Source organism: Mchenga conophoros, linkage group LG9, assembly GCF_057382185.1.
Source record: "Mchenga conophoros isolate Kocher_MC1m ecotype Shallow Benthic linkage group LG9, M_conophoros_male_GT1.1, whole genome shotgun sequence".
Lineage (NCBI taxonomy): Eukaryota > Metazoa > Chordata > Actinopteri > Cichliformes > Cichlidae > Mchenga > Mchenga conophoros.
The window spans coordinates 35,190,249-35,206,180 of record NC_140534.1 but is presented as its reverse complement, the minus strand read 5'-3'; the positions used below and the strand labels follow the sequence as shown (position 1 = coordinate 35,206,180).

At 47.8% G+C, this 15,932-nt stretch overlaps 2 protein-coding genes and 1 long non-coding RNA gene across 8 annotated transcripts in view; all 3 read left to right on the top strand.

Annotated features, from left to right (window-relative positions):
* Positions 1-78: 78 nt before the first annotated feature.
* tubb6 (tubulin, beta 6 class V) lies at positions 79-6,447 on the top strand. 4 transcript variants are annotated; one of them, XM_085285754.1, is made up of 7 exons: positions 79-348; positions 618-1,673; positions 3,800-3,908; positions 4,014-4,124; positions 4,555-4,670; positions 5,287-5,415; positions 5,535-6,447. In XM_085285754.1, the coding sequence occupies exons 2-7, from the start codon at positions 1,617-1,619 to the stop codon at positions 6,351-6,353; spliced, it is 1,341 nt and encodes a 446-aa protein (XP_085141880.1). In that variant the 5' UTR covers positions 79-348; positions 618-1,616; the 3' UTR covers positions 6,354-6,447. The 4 variants fall into 4 exon arrangements, with proteins under 4 accessions (XP_085141880.1, XP_085141881.1, XP_085141883.1 ...); XM_085285755.1 differs by having other exon boundaries at positions 113-348; positions 610-1,673; XM_085285757.1 differs by having other exon boundaries at positions 113-1,400; positions 1,510-1,673.
* Positions 6,448-8,666: 2,219 nt separating this feature from the next.
* Positions 8,667-11,107, top strand: LOC146567784 (uncharacterized). Its single transcript, XR_014893719.1, has 3 exons — positions 8,667-8,872; positions 8,949-9,205; positions 10,163-11,107. It is a non-coding gene; the product is annotated as an uncharacterized LOC146567784 (long non-coding RNA).
* A 363-nt stretch (positions 11,108-11,470) lies between these two features.
* The window catches only part of dipk1c (divergent protein kinase domain 1C), a 44,276-nt gene continuing 39,814 nt past the window's right edge, over positions 11,471-15,932 (top strand). The window contains exons 1-2 of one of the 3 annotated variants that reach the window (XM_085285742.1): positions 11,471-12,272; positions 14,579-15,425. In XM_085285742.1, the coding sequence (XP_085141868.1) occupies positions 15,201-15,425 (225 nt within the window). In that variant the 5' untranslated portion in view covers positions 11,471-12,272; positions 14,579-15,200. Of the gene's footprint in view, positions 12,273-12,303; positions 12,871-14,028; positions 14,481-14,578; positions 15,426-15,932 lie in introns of those variants that run through there. The other 2 variants (XM_085285743.1, XM_085285744.1) reach the window with 2 other exon arrangements.

The window sequence follows — 15,932 nt, the reverse complement described above, 5'->3', positions numbered from 1 at the left end:
AAAAAGTGACAATAAAATAAAAACTGAAGTATAAACATTTTGTCTGCTGCAGCTGCAGGTCTGGATGTCCTGAAACCCTCTGAAGCTGTGATGGATGGGACGGTTTCTGAAACCACCCTCCATCATTCTGTCACAGTTTGGCTTGTTTTAAGTGTATCAGTGGGTCCAGGAGAAATCTGCTTGTCCCTGATCAGGTTTGTTCCAAAGTCCACAGAGCCTCGAATCTCACCAGACGCATTTCAGAAGGAGAACTTTACCCTCCACAAAGACTCCGAGGTGATGGTAACACTGGTGAACCTGGTTATCGAGCTGCCACGCCCCTAATAATGCAAACTCCAATTGAAACAGGTGAGTTATTAAAGCATTCGTACTGCACAGGTGTTATAAAGGGGACAGTTTGTGTATCAGGCTGTAAACATGTTTAATTCTGCTGTAAAGTTTTAACGTGGCAGTCTGAGGACTGGCTCACTGCTGCCTCTGCTGGACATCAGAGGAACTCCCGTTTTTGTCTTGGCTTTATGTTCATTTTTACAGCTTTACTTTGGTTTTTTCAGACAGGATGTAGAAAATGTCTCCTGTTGCTAATTCTGCTCCCTGTGTTTCTCCGAGTCTTCCAGCAGGGGGCAGCACACCCAAACCTCTCAGCGCCTCATGTTGGCTGGAGGAGACCTTCAGAGTTGGATGTGTGGAGGCTGTGGTGCAGACACTTTTCTTTGTTTCATATGCGGCTGCAGGTTCCTGAGTGACGTAGGTCACGCCTCCTCTTCCTCCCCGCCACTGTGTCTGAAGGAGGATCGGTCACGGAGCAAAGCTCCTGTTTTACAGCCTTTGCTGTAAACTGACACTGCTGCTGGCCTCAGCAACAGCTGACCATGCTTCATCATCATCATCCCACTCTGAGAGACGGTCTGCGCATGCTCAATCAGCTTCCAGCTCCGCGGACACCTGTTTACTCATGAGTGTTTGCTTTAACTGTCAAAGCAATTATTTTGAAAATCTGATATATGTTAAAGTTGAACATGTATCAGATTTTCAAAATAATTATACGATAATTCATCTGCGCAGCCGTGTCAGAGTTTCACAATAAAAAGAATTTAAAAAATGATTTTAAATGTCAGGATATCCGGATGAAATCCTCCACGTACTTCACCGGCGTGATCAGATTGTAGGAGTTACAAAATAAAAGCCGCAGTTTACAGAGATGCGCAAGGATGCGTTAAAGTGTCAGATTTTCAAAATAAATTCCTGCCATTTATTTCGTAGTAAGTTTAAATTCTTTCCCCTTTATCAGCTGTTCTTCTGAACAACCACGAGGAGCCTCCGTCACTCCAGCTGTTTCACGCAGACTGTCCACAGTGATCACAGCCTGCCCGAGAGCGTCCGCGTGTTTTACCTGACAGGTGGTGTTTTAAACGCAGTGGGCTCTGCTGTGAGTGTGAGCTCATTGCTGGACACAGGTTCATGCTGACTGGGACAAACTGGACCGTGACCCCCACTCCTCCCCCCCAGGGCGTGGTGACGTGAACGCGCCTGACAAGAGGAGAAGATGAAGCAGGACGCGCGCTCCCGCTCCGCAGACTCGCAGCAGAGCTTCAGCGGACACACGCGGAGGAACCATGAGGGAGATCGTTCACATCCAAGCGGGACAGTGCGGGAACCAGATCGGGACCAAGGTAGGGACCGCGCCACGCTGATTCACAGCTTCGCACCTGCGGGGCGTCATGAAACGACTGTGAACAAACCAATCAGAGACACCGCGAGGGCTTCACGTACATTATCACTACCGTGGGGTTAGTGCGGGAACAGCAGAGGAGACGTGAATCACACTCGTTACTTTTTATTTAAGTAAAATCTTTCAAACGTAGCAGCGAGTGGGATGCGCCTCTGGAACCCGCTGCAGTAGAGTACAGAGTAGAGTACAGAGTAGAGTACAGAGTAGAATACAGAGTAGAGTACAGAGGGAATAATAAAAGTTCATCTAGAGTACATGTGGTGAGGGAGAGAGAAGTGAACTCTGTGAGCCACCCAGAGACTATTCAAGGAATCCACACACAGACACACAGACACACACTTACACACACTTACCCACAGACACACACTTACACACAGACACACACTTACACACAGACACACACTCTTCTCTCGGCTGGAAGTCAGAGATGAACACGCACAGATTGTTAATCTTTTTGAGTTCGTTAAAACTGTGAAGGGTAAATTGTGGAGTTTTTGTGGTTCTTCCTGGTTGATTTTGTTCGTTTATTGCAACAAGCCGGTGCCTCCTTCCTGTTAGCACAGACACTGATGTGTAACAGGGTGGTGTTGGTGCAATAACGGAGCAAAGCCTCCACCTCTGTGTAAGCTTACTGACAAGGTGTCCAGGTTAGGTTGTAACTCAAAGAACGGCAGCTTCGTTCATCGAGTCGGAGACGCTAGAACGTGTCTGACACTTTGAACAAGATAAACTGTCCCAGTTGGATTGGTACCCAGTGGAGTACAGCAGGATTACAGCACTCTGAACTAGTTTCAATTCAACGATTGCAGCTCTGACAGCAACCTCAGAAAATCTTTCAAAAATAATCACTGAAAACAACAGATTAAAGGCGTGAGGCTCTCACCTCAGTGCAGCCACTCAACTCTCTAAAATCTCCCAGTTTCCTTAGAATTTACTGGCTTGTTCTTTCATTTTCTCACACTTTCCTTCCCTGTTGCCATCCGAGCTTTTAGCCTCCATCAGAATCTCCATCAGACCCACTAACTCAATCTGAGGGACTAACTCGTCCCTCAGATTGAGTTAGTGGGGTTTTTTTAGTGTTTTTCTTCTTTCTTTTGTTTTGTTTTGGGTTTTTAGTGCATAGAAAGCTAAAAAAAAACCTACGAAGAACCTCAGACTGATTAAACAAAGCTCATTAGGTGAGAGGTATCACAGCCTGTGCTCATTTATAAGTAAATATTTATTTTAATTTTATTTGTAATTTCAAGATTAGGCCTCAAACTTTCCTTTTTGCTAAAGCATATAGTTAGTGCTGGACCAGCTGACCCTGAATCCTCCCTTAGTTATGCTGCAATAGACGTAGGCTGCCGGGGATTCCCATGATGCACTGGGTGTTTCTTCTTCACTCACTATGTATTAACAGACCTCTCTGCATTGAATCATATCTGTTATTAACCTCTGTCTCTCTTCCACAGCATGTCTTTATCCTGTCTTCCTTCTCTCACCCTAACCAATCACAGCAGATGGCCCCGCCCCTCCCTGAGCCTGGTTCTGCTGGAGGTTTCTTCCTGTTAAAAGGGAGTTTTTCCTTCCCACTGTCGCCAAAGTGCTGCTCATAGGGGGTCATGTGATTGTTGGGTTTTTCTCTGTATGTGTTATTGGAGGGTCTACCTTACAATATAAAGCGCCTTGAGGCGACTGTTGTTGTGATTTGATGCTGTATAAATTAAATTGAAGTCCTTGACACATCTTTAGCCGCCCTCTTCCCATTGAACAGAGCTCTGAGTTAGCTGCGGTGGTTTTCACACGCTGCAGTATGAGGTGTCAGATCAAGTCCGTTTAATTTACAGAAATGGTTAAAATCAGGGGGTGACGCGTGCTGCATTCAGGCTTCAGTAAAATGTGGGAGAGTCTGTTTCTTACAGCTTTTATGTTCTTATAAACTAAACTTTTTGGCCTTCAGGAGGAAGCTGTGAAGGTTTTAGAGCAAACATTTAACCTTGGACATCGGTGAGTCAGTGAATGCACCACAGAGTCAGGAAGTTGCTGAATCACCAATGCTTCTCTCTCTCTCTGTGACTCGCTCAGTTCTGGGAAGTGATCAGTGACGAGCACGGCATCGACCCCGCAGGGAACTATGTGGGTGACTCAAGTCTGCAGCTGGACAGAGTCAACGTCTACTACAACGAGGCCTCCTGTAAGTGCAGAGGAGAGTGAGTCACCTTCCGTTCAGGGTGATGAGATCACTTAGACTCCTGCTCAACTTTGGTGCACAAAGGTAACCACTCCCCTCTGTGTGCAGCGCATAAATACGTCCCCCGGGCCGTGCTGGTCGACCTGGAACCGGGAACCATGGACAGCGTGCGCTCGGGAGCCTTTGGACAACTCTTCAGACCAGATAACTTCATCTTTGGTAACCTCAGCAGACACGATCAGAACACGCCAATCAGCTCTAAACTTATGAAGTAGTTTAGTCTCATCCTTTATCCTGATCCTGCAGAGCTGCGGGTCTTTATTTAGCAGCAGTGTTTGACCCACCTGACGAGGCCGAGCACAGAATTCCTGCTCGGCGAGCTGCAGCGAAACTTTCCAGCATTAAATCGTCCGAGTAAACAGACTGACACGTCTGCAGCGTCTCTTATATAAACTATGTCTGAGCAGAAGATGAAGCAGAGGTTTCAGACACACACACACACACACACACACACACACACACACACACTCCTACTGTCCACTAGCTGAGAAATGGGTCACCACCAGCAACTGTGTGTGTGTCCATCTGTCGCAGTGATCAGTTTACATTTCACAGATGCATTTTCCCCTTTCTGATTGGCTGTCTGCAGGTCAGACAGGTGCAGGGAACAACTGGGCCAAAGGTCACTACACGGAAGGGGCGGAGCTTGTGGACTCTGTCCTGGACATAGTGAGGAAGGAGTGCGAGCACTGCGACTGTCTCCAGGTGAGTCATCTTTATGTGACCGACGCAGCCTTATTGGCTGAGTTTAACCTCAGTGGGTGGAGCTAAACCTTTTCTTCTTCAGCGTTCCTGCTTTAGTTTTTACGATTCATTGAACAACAAGATGCAGGATCATTAAAGTTTTCTCGAGACTGTGTTTTTCCTCACCGGCAGATTCACGTTTATGATTTGGACTCAAATTTCAGCTGAATTTAGTTCACGTTAGCGCTACATGCTAACAAATCTATTTGGACTCATGTTGTATGATGTTGGAAATATTTTATCCAGTCTCAGTTCTTCATCATAAATATAACGTATAGACCGTTGGGACGTTATGTTTCGGTCGTTGCAACGCTGCCAGGTCACACCTCAGACTGTGCAGGAGTTCAGCGATGCTCTGATCTGCGAGGACGCCCCCCAGGACACCATCCGTTGTCTCATTAGTGAAATTTTGGTAACGTGGACTGACTTCTGGGGTTGTTCAAGAATGTCAGTTTTCTAGTGATGGTGCCTTTAGGATAAACTGTGAACAGCATGTTTGTTCATGACACTGAGCTCCATCCTTGCACCGGTTGTCTGTCTCCTCACCGTTTACTGTAAGACGAAACTTCTCTTGCAGGGCTTCCAGCTGACTCACTCTCTGGGAGGGGGCACTGGCTCGGGGATGGGCACCCTGCTGATCAGCAAGATCCGGGAGGAGTACCCCGACCGGATCATGAACACCTTCAGCGTCATGCCCTCACCGAAGGTAGGAGGAGGAAATTTTGTCCGTCTGTCCCACATTTCCCAACGTGTTTGTTCGGATGCTTAATAAACATAAATACCGACTCGCCTCTTCTCACGTCCCGTCTGTCTTTGGTCCGTCAGGTGTCGGACACAGTGGTGGAGCCTTACAACGCCACCCTGTCGGTGCACCAGCTGGTAGAAAACACAGATGAGACCTACTGCATCGACAACGAGGCCCTTTACGACATCTGCTTCCGCACTCTTAAACTCACCACCCCCACCTACGGCGACCTCAACCACCTGGTGTCAGCCACCATGAGCGGCGTGACGACCTCGCTCCGTTTCCCCGGACAGCTCAACGCAGATCTCCGCAAGCTGGCCGTGAACATGGTTCCTTTCCCCAGGCTGCACTTCTTCATGCCGGGGTTTGCTCCTCTGACAGCGCGGGGCAGCCAGCAGTATCGAGCGCTCACTGTTCCCGAGCTCACCCAGCAGATGTTTGACGCCAGGAACATGATGGCGGCTTGCGACCCTCGCCACGGACGCTATCTGACCGTGGCCACCGTCTTCCGGGGGCCCATGTCCATGAAGGAGGTGGACGAGCAGATGCTGAATATCCAGAACAAGAACAGCAGCTACTTCGTGGAGTGGATCCCCAACAACGTGAAGGTGGCCGTCTGCGACATCGCTCCCCGAGGGCTCAAGATGGCCGCCACCTTCATCGGCAACAGCACCGCCATCCAGGAGCTGTTCAAGCGGATCTCTGAGCAGTTCTCGGCCATGTTCCGCCGAAAGGCGTTTCTGCACTGGTTCACCGGCGAGGGCATGGACGAGATGGAGTTCACGGAGGCGGAAAGCAACATGAACGACCTGGTGTCCGAGTACCAGCAGTACCAGGAAGCCACCGCCAACGACGGCGAGGAGAACTTTGAGGACGAGGAGGATGAGATCAACGAGTAAGAGTATGGAGGACCACAAGAGCCACACGTATCGAAATAAAGAAATCTGTGCTTAAATAATGAATTGTACAATAAATTCTGCATTTGTAAATTCATTCATGAATTCATTTTTACATTATTTATTCCAACATTACTAAAGTAATTTCTTATTTAATAATTTTATTTTAAATAAAAACATTATTTTTAAATATATTTTTAAAATGAATTATTACTCCATTAATAAATACTTCAAATTGAAAATGAATTTCACAAAAGAAGAATTAAATATTGAAAACCTCGTCTCAAACACCGTTTTTGAATTACATATTAAAAACAGATGTTTGTTAAAACACGAAAAGAGAAACGAGTTAAATGGTTTCTGGCACTTAAAAGGGCGATTCCACTCATTGTGTTTGTACAAAGGCCGTTCAGCCCCGGGATTTACACTGGGCTCCACGCGGACGTGAAGAATGAAGGTGCAGTGAAACGTAGAGCTGGACCTCCCAGTGTGCACCTGCCTGACCACCTGTGAAGGTAACGTGGCTAACGCTAGCATCACCGCACGTAGCCCCGTTGTTTAAAGCTCATCTTAGTTCATGAAAGTTTTACGTCGCAGGAGGACAGAGTGCAGTGCGACGTGGACGCACAACTCTGTGAAAACGACTGAAAACACCAGTGTGGACGCGGAGCGTTTTCAGACGTATCCAGGCGAGTGTGGGCGGAGCCTGTGTTTCACCTGATGGGTACAATGTTGCTGCTGCTGCTGATGGTGCTGCAGGGCGGGGCTGTGCTGATCTGAGACTGCAGACATTAAAATAGGAGCTGATTGAACAATAATAAAATGCAAAGATTTGTTGCCTTGTGGTTTCACCAATTTTAAAAACCAAAAAACTGTAGAAAATAAACTGGGCTCTGCCTGTGACTCACCCTGTGCCACTCTGTGCAGACACAAAGTTTATTAAATGTTTAAACTTTAGAGATACAATAATGTTGCTGCTGTAAAATCAGCATTTTGTCCTATTTGAAATATTTATAAAGCACCAAATCACCATTTTACACGACTTATTTTTAACACTTTACATGAGCATATTTTTAAATTCTAATAGTTTCAGTGGGCTCACTAGTGGTGGCTAAACGAGAACGAAGACTCCCAAATCCCGTCACTGTTGGCTTCTCTGCTGAAGGTCCTGGATCCAGGAGCAGAGCTGAACCTGAACAGGCCCAGGGGGAAGTGAAGGGCGTTCAGAGTTTATCTTTTCTCCAAAAAATGACATTTTACACATTTCTACATAAAAATATGAACATTTGTCGATTTAAGAAGTGCAGAACGGCGCCGGTGCCTGTTTTAAAGTGTGAGACTTGTAATGCATCAGCGATGGTTCGCTCAGCTGTTGTTTCCAAAACTGTGCGCGTCGCTGTTTCAGGACCTGAGCGGGCCTCGCCGTGCAGACAAACACCGATGAGCCGCTTAATCTCCGGGGCCGGCGCTCTGTGTGCGAGACTTGATTTCCCAGCACTTCTGTTTGTGCTCGCAGAGCCGCCGCGCCCGTGTGCGCTCGGGCACAAAGAGGCTTCGTGTCTGTGGATCTGCGGCTCTTTGTCTGCACCGGGTTTCAGCAGAGTCGGCGCGTCACCTGAAACATCAGCGTGCTGAGTCCTCAGATCATCCGTGAGCAGTTTTGCACTGAGCCTGGCTCTGCTCAATTATTCATATCATGACATCACCCAGGAGACTGTAGGGACCGCCCTCCTCCACCTACCTGTGCCTGTCCGTGAGGGGGAGGAGCTCCTCACACCTCCGTGGACTTTGATTTCTCTCATGAACATTTTTAAAGACGTGCCTTTGCATCTGTGTTTGTTTATAATGAGAGTAAATGTAAACGTGATGTGTTGTTTGTGGGTCTTTGATCGTGTGGAATATTTCTGCTGCTGCAGCTGAAATCCAACACTTTAGTTTTTTCTTTCTATTTGTTTAACGTGGAAACTTTAAACGTGGTCACAGGACGTCTCCGGTCCAATAACAGTGCAGGTGTTTGGCAGCAGTGATGAGTCTGACCTTCACCAGCAGAGGGATCTAATAAATAAGAGTGACGGCGGTTTCTTCATCTATAAAAGCTGAGCGGTTTCCTCTGTTACTGCCCGCAGAAGGTAAATGAATGGAAGAGCTGGTTTTGTTTAGTTTTTGTTACTTTTAAATCATGAGGAGGAGAAGGAGGAGGAGGGGGGTTGTTGGGATAAGTTCTCATGATAAGAACAGGCTGTGAGAGCAGCTGACTCACAGTGATGGAGACACCCAGAGTCTGAGCAAACGGATGATCCAGCTAAGAAAAGACGTTCATCTGTTTGTATTTTTGCTTTGTAAGGTCAGAATCTTCTAGTATTTTTAGATATTTCAGGTGCTTTCAACCATTTCAGGTTAAAGTTTAGCCTGGTTATAACAGACAGCAGATTTCAGGTCCATCTGCAGGATCCTCCTCCTCTCCAGACGAAGATCCAATCACACCTGAGGAACAAACTGCTGCTCAGGTGACCCAGCACGAGGTGAATCACCGCGTTCAGACATATCACAGGTTTATTTATTATTAAACAGCATTTTAATTCTGACACTCTCACACAGGGAAAGGTTTCGAGCTCTTTGATGATATTTTTAGGTGAACTGGGAGAATCGTTCTGAATATGGACGCAGACTCCCTGTGACTGTCGTATCTGACCAATAGGAGGTGCTGCAACACAACATCTGTATCTCCAGTAATCAGCAGGCGACCTGTCCAAGGTGTAGACGGAGATGATCTCAGTGATGCATTCAGGGAGCGTTTGAAGGGCGGCTGCAGGAGGTGAAGCCGATTATTCCACGTCCCTCCTGGTTTAAACAGCGTGGGTACTTTCTCTTTTTCTTCTCTCCTGCAAAACAAAACCTGAAGGTTAAAATGTGCTGAGACATGAACTTTTAAGGACGTACCTGTGAGTTAAGAAGCTGGGCCTAATGAGCAGGCCTCGGGTAATTGCTGCAGTTATTAAGGAGGCTCAGCTGAGATGGAGTGCCAGAGGCTGCACAGCCTGCAGGTCTAATTGGCAATTAGAGCGACGCGGAGCTCTGCTGGGCTTCTCCTGCAGGTTTAGTTGGGACAAAGTTTCGTTTTTGTTTTGTCGGATTTCCTCTGAGCGTGACGAGCTGCACTTTCCACACCTGGCACCAATTTTCAGCTTTCAGCATCAGTTTCTGATAGAAGTGTAGTGAGTTTACACTGCTAGGACCCATTTAAGCCTCCCCTCTGAGTCAGACTGCAGTGAGCCGATCATTCAGTCTGATATCAGAACGCTTTCTGTGTCCTGATTGGAGGATTTACCTGATGTAATGTGTCACCTGGTTTAAATAGCTCAGATCTTCCTCACATTCAGATTGCGCATCAGCGATTATTTAAAGGAATGATGAAGATCTCAGTAACACTTCAGGTTAGTTTGCAAACTCAGTTCAGGAGATATATGATGGTTCAGTTAAAGGAGCAACAGCACAAACATCACAGATTTACTTTGTCACTCGCTGAGAACAGTCGTCGTTTAGGTTTGACAGCATTTCCAGTAGATGATGTCAGATGTTTCCTCCTGCCTGGCAGCTCCATCTTCACCATCCTCCCTCCTCCATCTCAGCCTGTCTGACTCTGAGCTGTCCCTCTGATGGACTCAGAGGGACAGCTCAGTTAGTGGTGGTTGTGCTTTATAAAAATATGAAACATAAATCACCGGAGCCTCTCGGTGCCGTCTTACAGCAGCTCAGCTTTCTTTATTGTGTGTTTCAGGTTTGCTAATCTCAGATTATTTAACCTTCTTCAGCCTGTATACAGGTGCTGCTGCTCTGCAACCACGTCCACCTCCACCCACCTCCCCTTTAATGCTTTCTGATCTCCTGCTGTTAGTGACGCTCGCTTTGCTCTGAGCGGGGCAGGAAGTGAACCTGGAAAATATGAATAAGTGTAAATGGAATAAAAAGACTATTTAACTTCTACGTCAGCTCTGTCACCAGCTCCTTATGGTGCAGGTGAGAGTTTGATGACCAGTCACAGGGATGATGCTGAGTCTGCTGCAGCTCTGTTAAGTTTATAACAGATAGTTCTGGCCTCTGAACACCAGCAGCGCTGCAGCTGCCTCCCACGGTCGTGGCCACACATCTTTTGGTTTGCTGGATCCACTCCTGCTTCATCAGAAAACCCAGATGATCAGTTTGCAGACTTTTCTAGTCACCTTTTAAGGACTGAGCACAGATTCTCAATGGGATTAAAGACCGGGGAGTTTCCTGGCCTCGGATGCAAATTGTTAATTTTCTGATCTCAGAGCCGCTTAGTGTTGAGTTTAGCCTCGAGACGCGGCGCTCCATCAGGCTGGAAAATGCACAGACTCCAGAACGCTCCTGGATCTGTGGGAGAGGCTGGTCATCGAGGATGTTTGTGGTGTGGTCAGTGCTTAAAAAGCTGAAACCTGTGATCAGCGTGGAGCTGTGGCATCCCCATCAGTCAGCGGTTGGCTCAGAGGCTGATGTTCAGCATGCACAGACCTGCAGACGTTCTAAAGAAGAAAGGTCACCACGTCTCAGCTGAATTTTGAACGTTTTTTCTGAGCTGTCTTTAAACATCGATTATCCTTCAATAAATCACAGAAACATGCAAAGAACTCAAACTAAGTTCTGTGAGGAGCAAACGCTGGGCGTGAGGAGTGAATGCAGCTCAAAGCTGTGTGAAGTCTCTCTTCTGTTTCACGTTGTATTTTGACATATCTGCATTTTCACACATGTCAGAGGGAATTTGAATAAAGATAATAAAAACCAACACCTGTAATTATTAGACCCGTTTATCCATCAGCATGTTTGGGCTTTTCTGCCCTCTAGTGGCCACAAATAACTAAATGCACCTTTAATTTTGGACCCTGAGGCGTCAAACAAAGCATCGAGCTGCTGCTGCCCTCTTCTTATGTTCGCACAACTTTATTGGCTTTTTTTTACAAATGAGGCAATTACGAACACGCCACGAGGCTGCGCCCCCCAGCAGAGGGAGGGAGGCCGGGACAGAAAAGGAAAGGGAGATAAATGGGGGGAGAGCTTTTAATTTGGCGAGCCTCGGTAGAGCTGCAGAAGAGAGGGAGGGGGAGTATAAGAGTATTTAAGAGAAGGGGGGTGAGGAGGAGGAGCTGCTTTAAAGCTTCATCGGACTTTTTTGTCCCGCAACATGAGCAAACACAGCTGAGGAATAAAGAGAGGAAGCAGACTGAAGGGAGGAAGGAAGGGAACGAGGACGAACGAACAAGCCTGAGTGCGACACACACACACACACACACACAGAGAGAGACACACACACACACACACACACACACACACACAGAGAGAGAGACACACACACACACACGCTCTCTCTCGCGCGCGGCACACTGAGAGAGCGAGGAGGAGCAGGAGGAGGCAGCACTCTGAGGAGAAACCAGCGGCTCTGGAACAGCGGAGGAGTGCCGGAGCGGCGGCTGCCTGTCAGACCGGAGTCAGGGCTCACAGACCCCCTCGTCCCCAGGTGCAGCAGAAACCTGCACCTCCTGCTGCTCTCAGAGACACAGCCGAGAGTTTCTGCTGAAACACAGAAGAGTGGAGGAGCTGCAGACCTCAGGTCTGCTGGGTGGATCGTTTCAGCAGCTGCTGCACATTTTGGAGTCTCATCAGCTCAGAGGAAAACTTTGGGATTATTTCAGTCTTTAAAATAAGAAGACAGGGAAAATCATCATCACCTGAGGGGGCGAGAAGATACACCAGCGGAGGAAAAAAAGAGCAGAAGAAGTGCCAGTGTGCACGTTTGTGCAAAGGTTTAATCATCTGGAAGAAAAGCTTTCATGAGTTGAGCCTGGCTGGAGGCTTTTGTCATGGCAGGCGGCTGCAGAGCTTCCTGAGCGTCGACACAACAGTTTAACGGTGAGCGGCAAGATTTCATATCGTCTCTGTTTATTTCTCTTTCAGTGTAAATCAAGGTCACTGCATCATTTCAGACTTCAGACACGCCCAGTAAAAGTGCCGTTTATGCCCTGTCACAGTCAGACCTGGAGCTGCGCTTTAGTGTTTCAGTGAGAACAACAGGAACGCAAACGCACTGGTATCATCGTGAGAAGTGCAGCGACGCTCGAACAGCTGCTGCTCAAACACGTTTGTGGGAGAAGCTCCAGCAGGCGCTCTGTGAGTGACGATGGTCTGCAGGGCAGCAGAGCTTCAGCACCTGTTGCATCGATGGATGCAGACCTGCTGCGAGCTCCAGGCACGTCCAGCCGAAGCAGAATTGATTTCTTGATGAGTCTGTTGTTTGTATCAGTCATCACTGCTGAAGAAAAAGGAAGATTTCAGCTTAAATGTGTTGCTCAGTTATAAACTTGATCCACACTGTGATGTATCGGCCGCCTCCAGAGTGATGAATGGCTGTGCTCTGCTCCTCGCATCAAAATGAACTTCATGCTTGGTGAACAGTTCTAGCGATGCAACTTCTTCCAGCTTCCTTGGATTTCCTTCGAATATCAATCAGGTACTGGTGTCACCTTCAGCCTTTGTTTAAGCTTTTCAGACTCTGTGTCTCAAATACATCCAAGAAAAAACGATTAACAATAATCAGGCCTCTCATCTTAATGGCCTCACGGTACCGTATCAGCCTATCAGAGCGCTGCAGGCTCGCTGGTTGTTCCTGGCGATCTGAATCCTCCTCAGTCACGCTGCTTTCTGCTCGTTATGTGTCTCTGCGTCCTTCTGTGGTCCTGAAAGCTTTTTATCATTCAAAGCTTCAAATCTTCTTTTATTTAATTTAAACAAGCCACAGAAATCCTTTGTGGCTGTTGTCGGCCTCTCAACCAGAAACAAGCTGCTGGTTAGTTTTGTCTTCATCTGTTTCCACAGTGATGGACAAACAGTGCATTGTTTGGCTAATGACGTCAGCCTGCTGTGGGACTTCCCATGATGCACTAAGCACTCTTCACACCCCCAGCCCCATTTCCTGTCTCCCTTTAACCAGTTATTGCAGATGTTGCTCGGCCAGATGTCTCTTCCTGTTAAAATGGAGTTCTTCCTCCCCACAGTCGAGTGACTGCCAGAGGATGCTGTCGTTTGTCACCACCGTTGGGAATTCTGTGTGTGCCGTAAAGCTGTCGTCGTCGGAGCGTTTCATTTGTCCACAGTCGGAGTCCTTTGCAAACATACAGACACAAGCTGTTCGTGTAGCGTGTGAAATCCGTGCTAACGCAGTGAAGTCAAGTGTAGTAAAATATTTGCTGGTAAAAAATGATGGCGGCCCCTCTGAGGAGGACGTTGCATCTCAGAGCAGATCCGCCCCTGCCGAGCTGTAAAATCTCTGCTGAGAACTGCTGTCGTTTGTTTCCCACCAAGTACGCAGCATCATTAAAGCGCTTCATGATTTATGGAGGTGTTTACGCTCTGGCAGGGTCGGTTTATTTCAGAGACGCTGTCGTCTGCTTTAATTTCAGAAAAGTGGCTCGAAGTACATCGATGTTCAAAACCAAACTCCGAGAACTCGAACATCCACCCGCCAGTGGAGAGGAGCAGGTATCAGCTGCTCCGTCTGCAGCAGCGTCCTCTCCTCCACCCAGCCTCCCATCAACAACACCTGGATGGTGCTCATCATCTGGACTTCTGATCCCAGCGAGCTCTGCTGACCGCCTGACTCTCAAACATGTTTGTGTTTCTGCTGCGGCTGTCGGGTTTCTTCATGCCCCGGATGCTTCAGAGAGAGCGACCGCAGCCACAAGCTTTAATGAGTCTCTGCAACATTTCTGCAGCGTTTACAAACGAAGGCGCTGCTCTGTCACTGAGCAGGAAGCACATGAACCCAGGCGAGCAGCTCTCAGGCTTCCTCAAGCAGATGAAGAAGACGCGTTTGTGAGCTTTGTCTACAGAAACATCTGCGCTCTTCGGTGGGGAAAGAGAACCTTCCTTTTAAACGTTCTGGAGATGTCACCGTTTCTGGAGGAATGGCTTTTTAAAAACTCGTGATTTAAAACATGACAAGCTCCTGAAATCGAATGTTTGATTCTGGGAACTTCCTTGAATGCCGCCTGCCGTCCTTTCTTTAGATTCAAATCCCTCCTCTCACAGCTTCATCAGGGTCTTCCTCACTGTTGTTTCTTTGTATGAATTCACTTTCTGTTTTTCCTCTCATTAAATCCTCGTCTCCAGAATCCAGAGCTGCAGTCTGTTCAACTTTTTTCTCTCTGAATGTTTTTCAGGGACATTTTTCAGCTCGACAGCGAGACGACCACAAGAGCTGCCGACGCCACGAGGAGGTGACGCGAGGACAGTGGAGACGCAGATCTGTGGGGCTGAGCGAGTGTGCGGGCAGATGCCACACGGCGCTGCAGACGAGCTCGGACGCCCGTGTCACGGAGCTCGAAGGCGACTCCTCGGATTTCTCTCGCTGACTCTGTGAGTGGAAAATAAATCAGCAGGTTGGATATGAAACAACACAACGGCATCGAGCACAAACAAAGCTTCAGATCGTTCCTGCAGAGCTGGGCTGTGTGTCTGTGATGAGCACAGACTGTCGTGTCGTTTTCAGGCTCTTTCAGGACAAACTGGTGGGTCACTGAGTGTCCAGCGACGCTCTGGACCTGACATCACAGAAGAGCATCGCTCTGAAAGGAGGCCGGCGAACACCTGCTTCTTGTTTTCGGACTGGAACATGGCAGTGACACAGAGTTTGTCTCGCTTACGAGAGACGAGCTGAACTTTTAAAGGGAACATTCAACATTACGAAACATTCGGATGTTTCAGAATCTGTTCCTAGCTGAATATTCAGAGGACGCTTTGAGGATCGTTTCTGACTGACGGCGCCCTGCAGCATCCACCGCCATGCTCCCAGGAGGGCTGGGGTCCGGCGGAGGGGGTCGTGGCGGCGGCGGCCTGTGCCTGCTCCGGTGGCTGGGCCTCAGGCTGTGGTCTCGTCGGGGGACACTGGTCTTCGCTCTGCTCTGGTTCGGGTCCTGGTTGTTCCTGAACGGCCTGGTTCTGGTCCACAGGACCATCCTGTCTGACTTCTGCACCGACGACAAGAGCAAGAGGATCCTACAGAGACTGGTGAGTCAGTCCAGGCCTTCAGTTAGCACAGGAGTCTGGTTTTTGTGGTGGGGTTGGGTGGATGTGCACACCTGTGTGTGGCTCAGGAGATGGAGCAGGGCCTGTGATTGGAAGGTTGGTGGTGCTGAAGCCTGAGCTGCTCCTGAGGTGTGAATGCAGGTTTATGAAGGTTCAATGTTGTCTATCAGTCAAAGTTTAGCTTTTTTTTCTGAGGGGGGGGTATGATGGAAACGACCACAGAGCAGCAGCAGCAGCAGTGTACACTGGGAAACAGAGTTTTCTCTTTGTTTTCCTGAGATTAGATTAATGGGTTTGTTTTAAATGTGACTGTGATCAGAATCACTACAATCCCTGCTGCAGATGCTGAAGGAAGACGTTTGCAGAGACATTACAGAGTCCTCTAATAATAATAATAATAATAATAATAGTAATAATAATAGTAATAATAATAATAATAATAATAATAATAATAATAATAGTAATAATAATAGTAATAATAATAGTAAT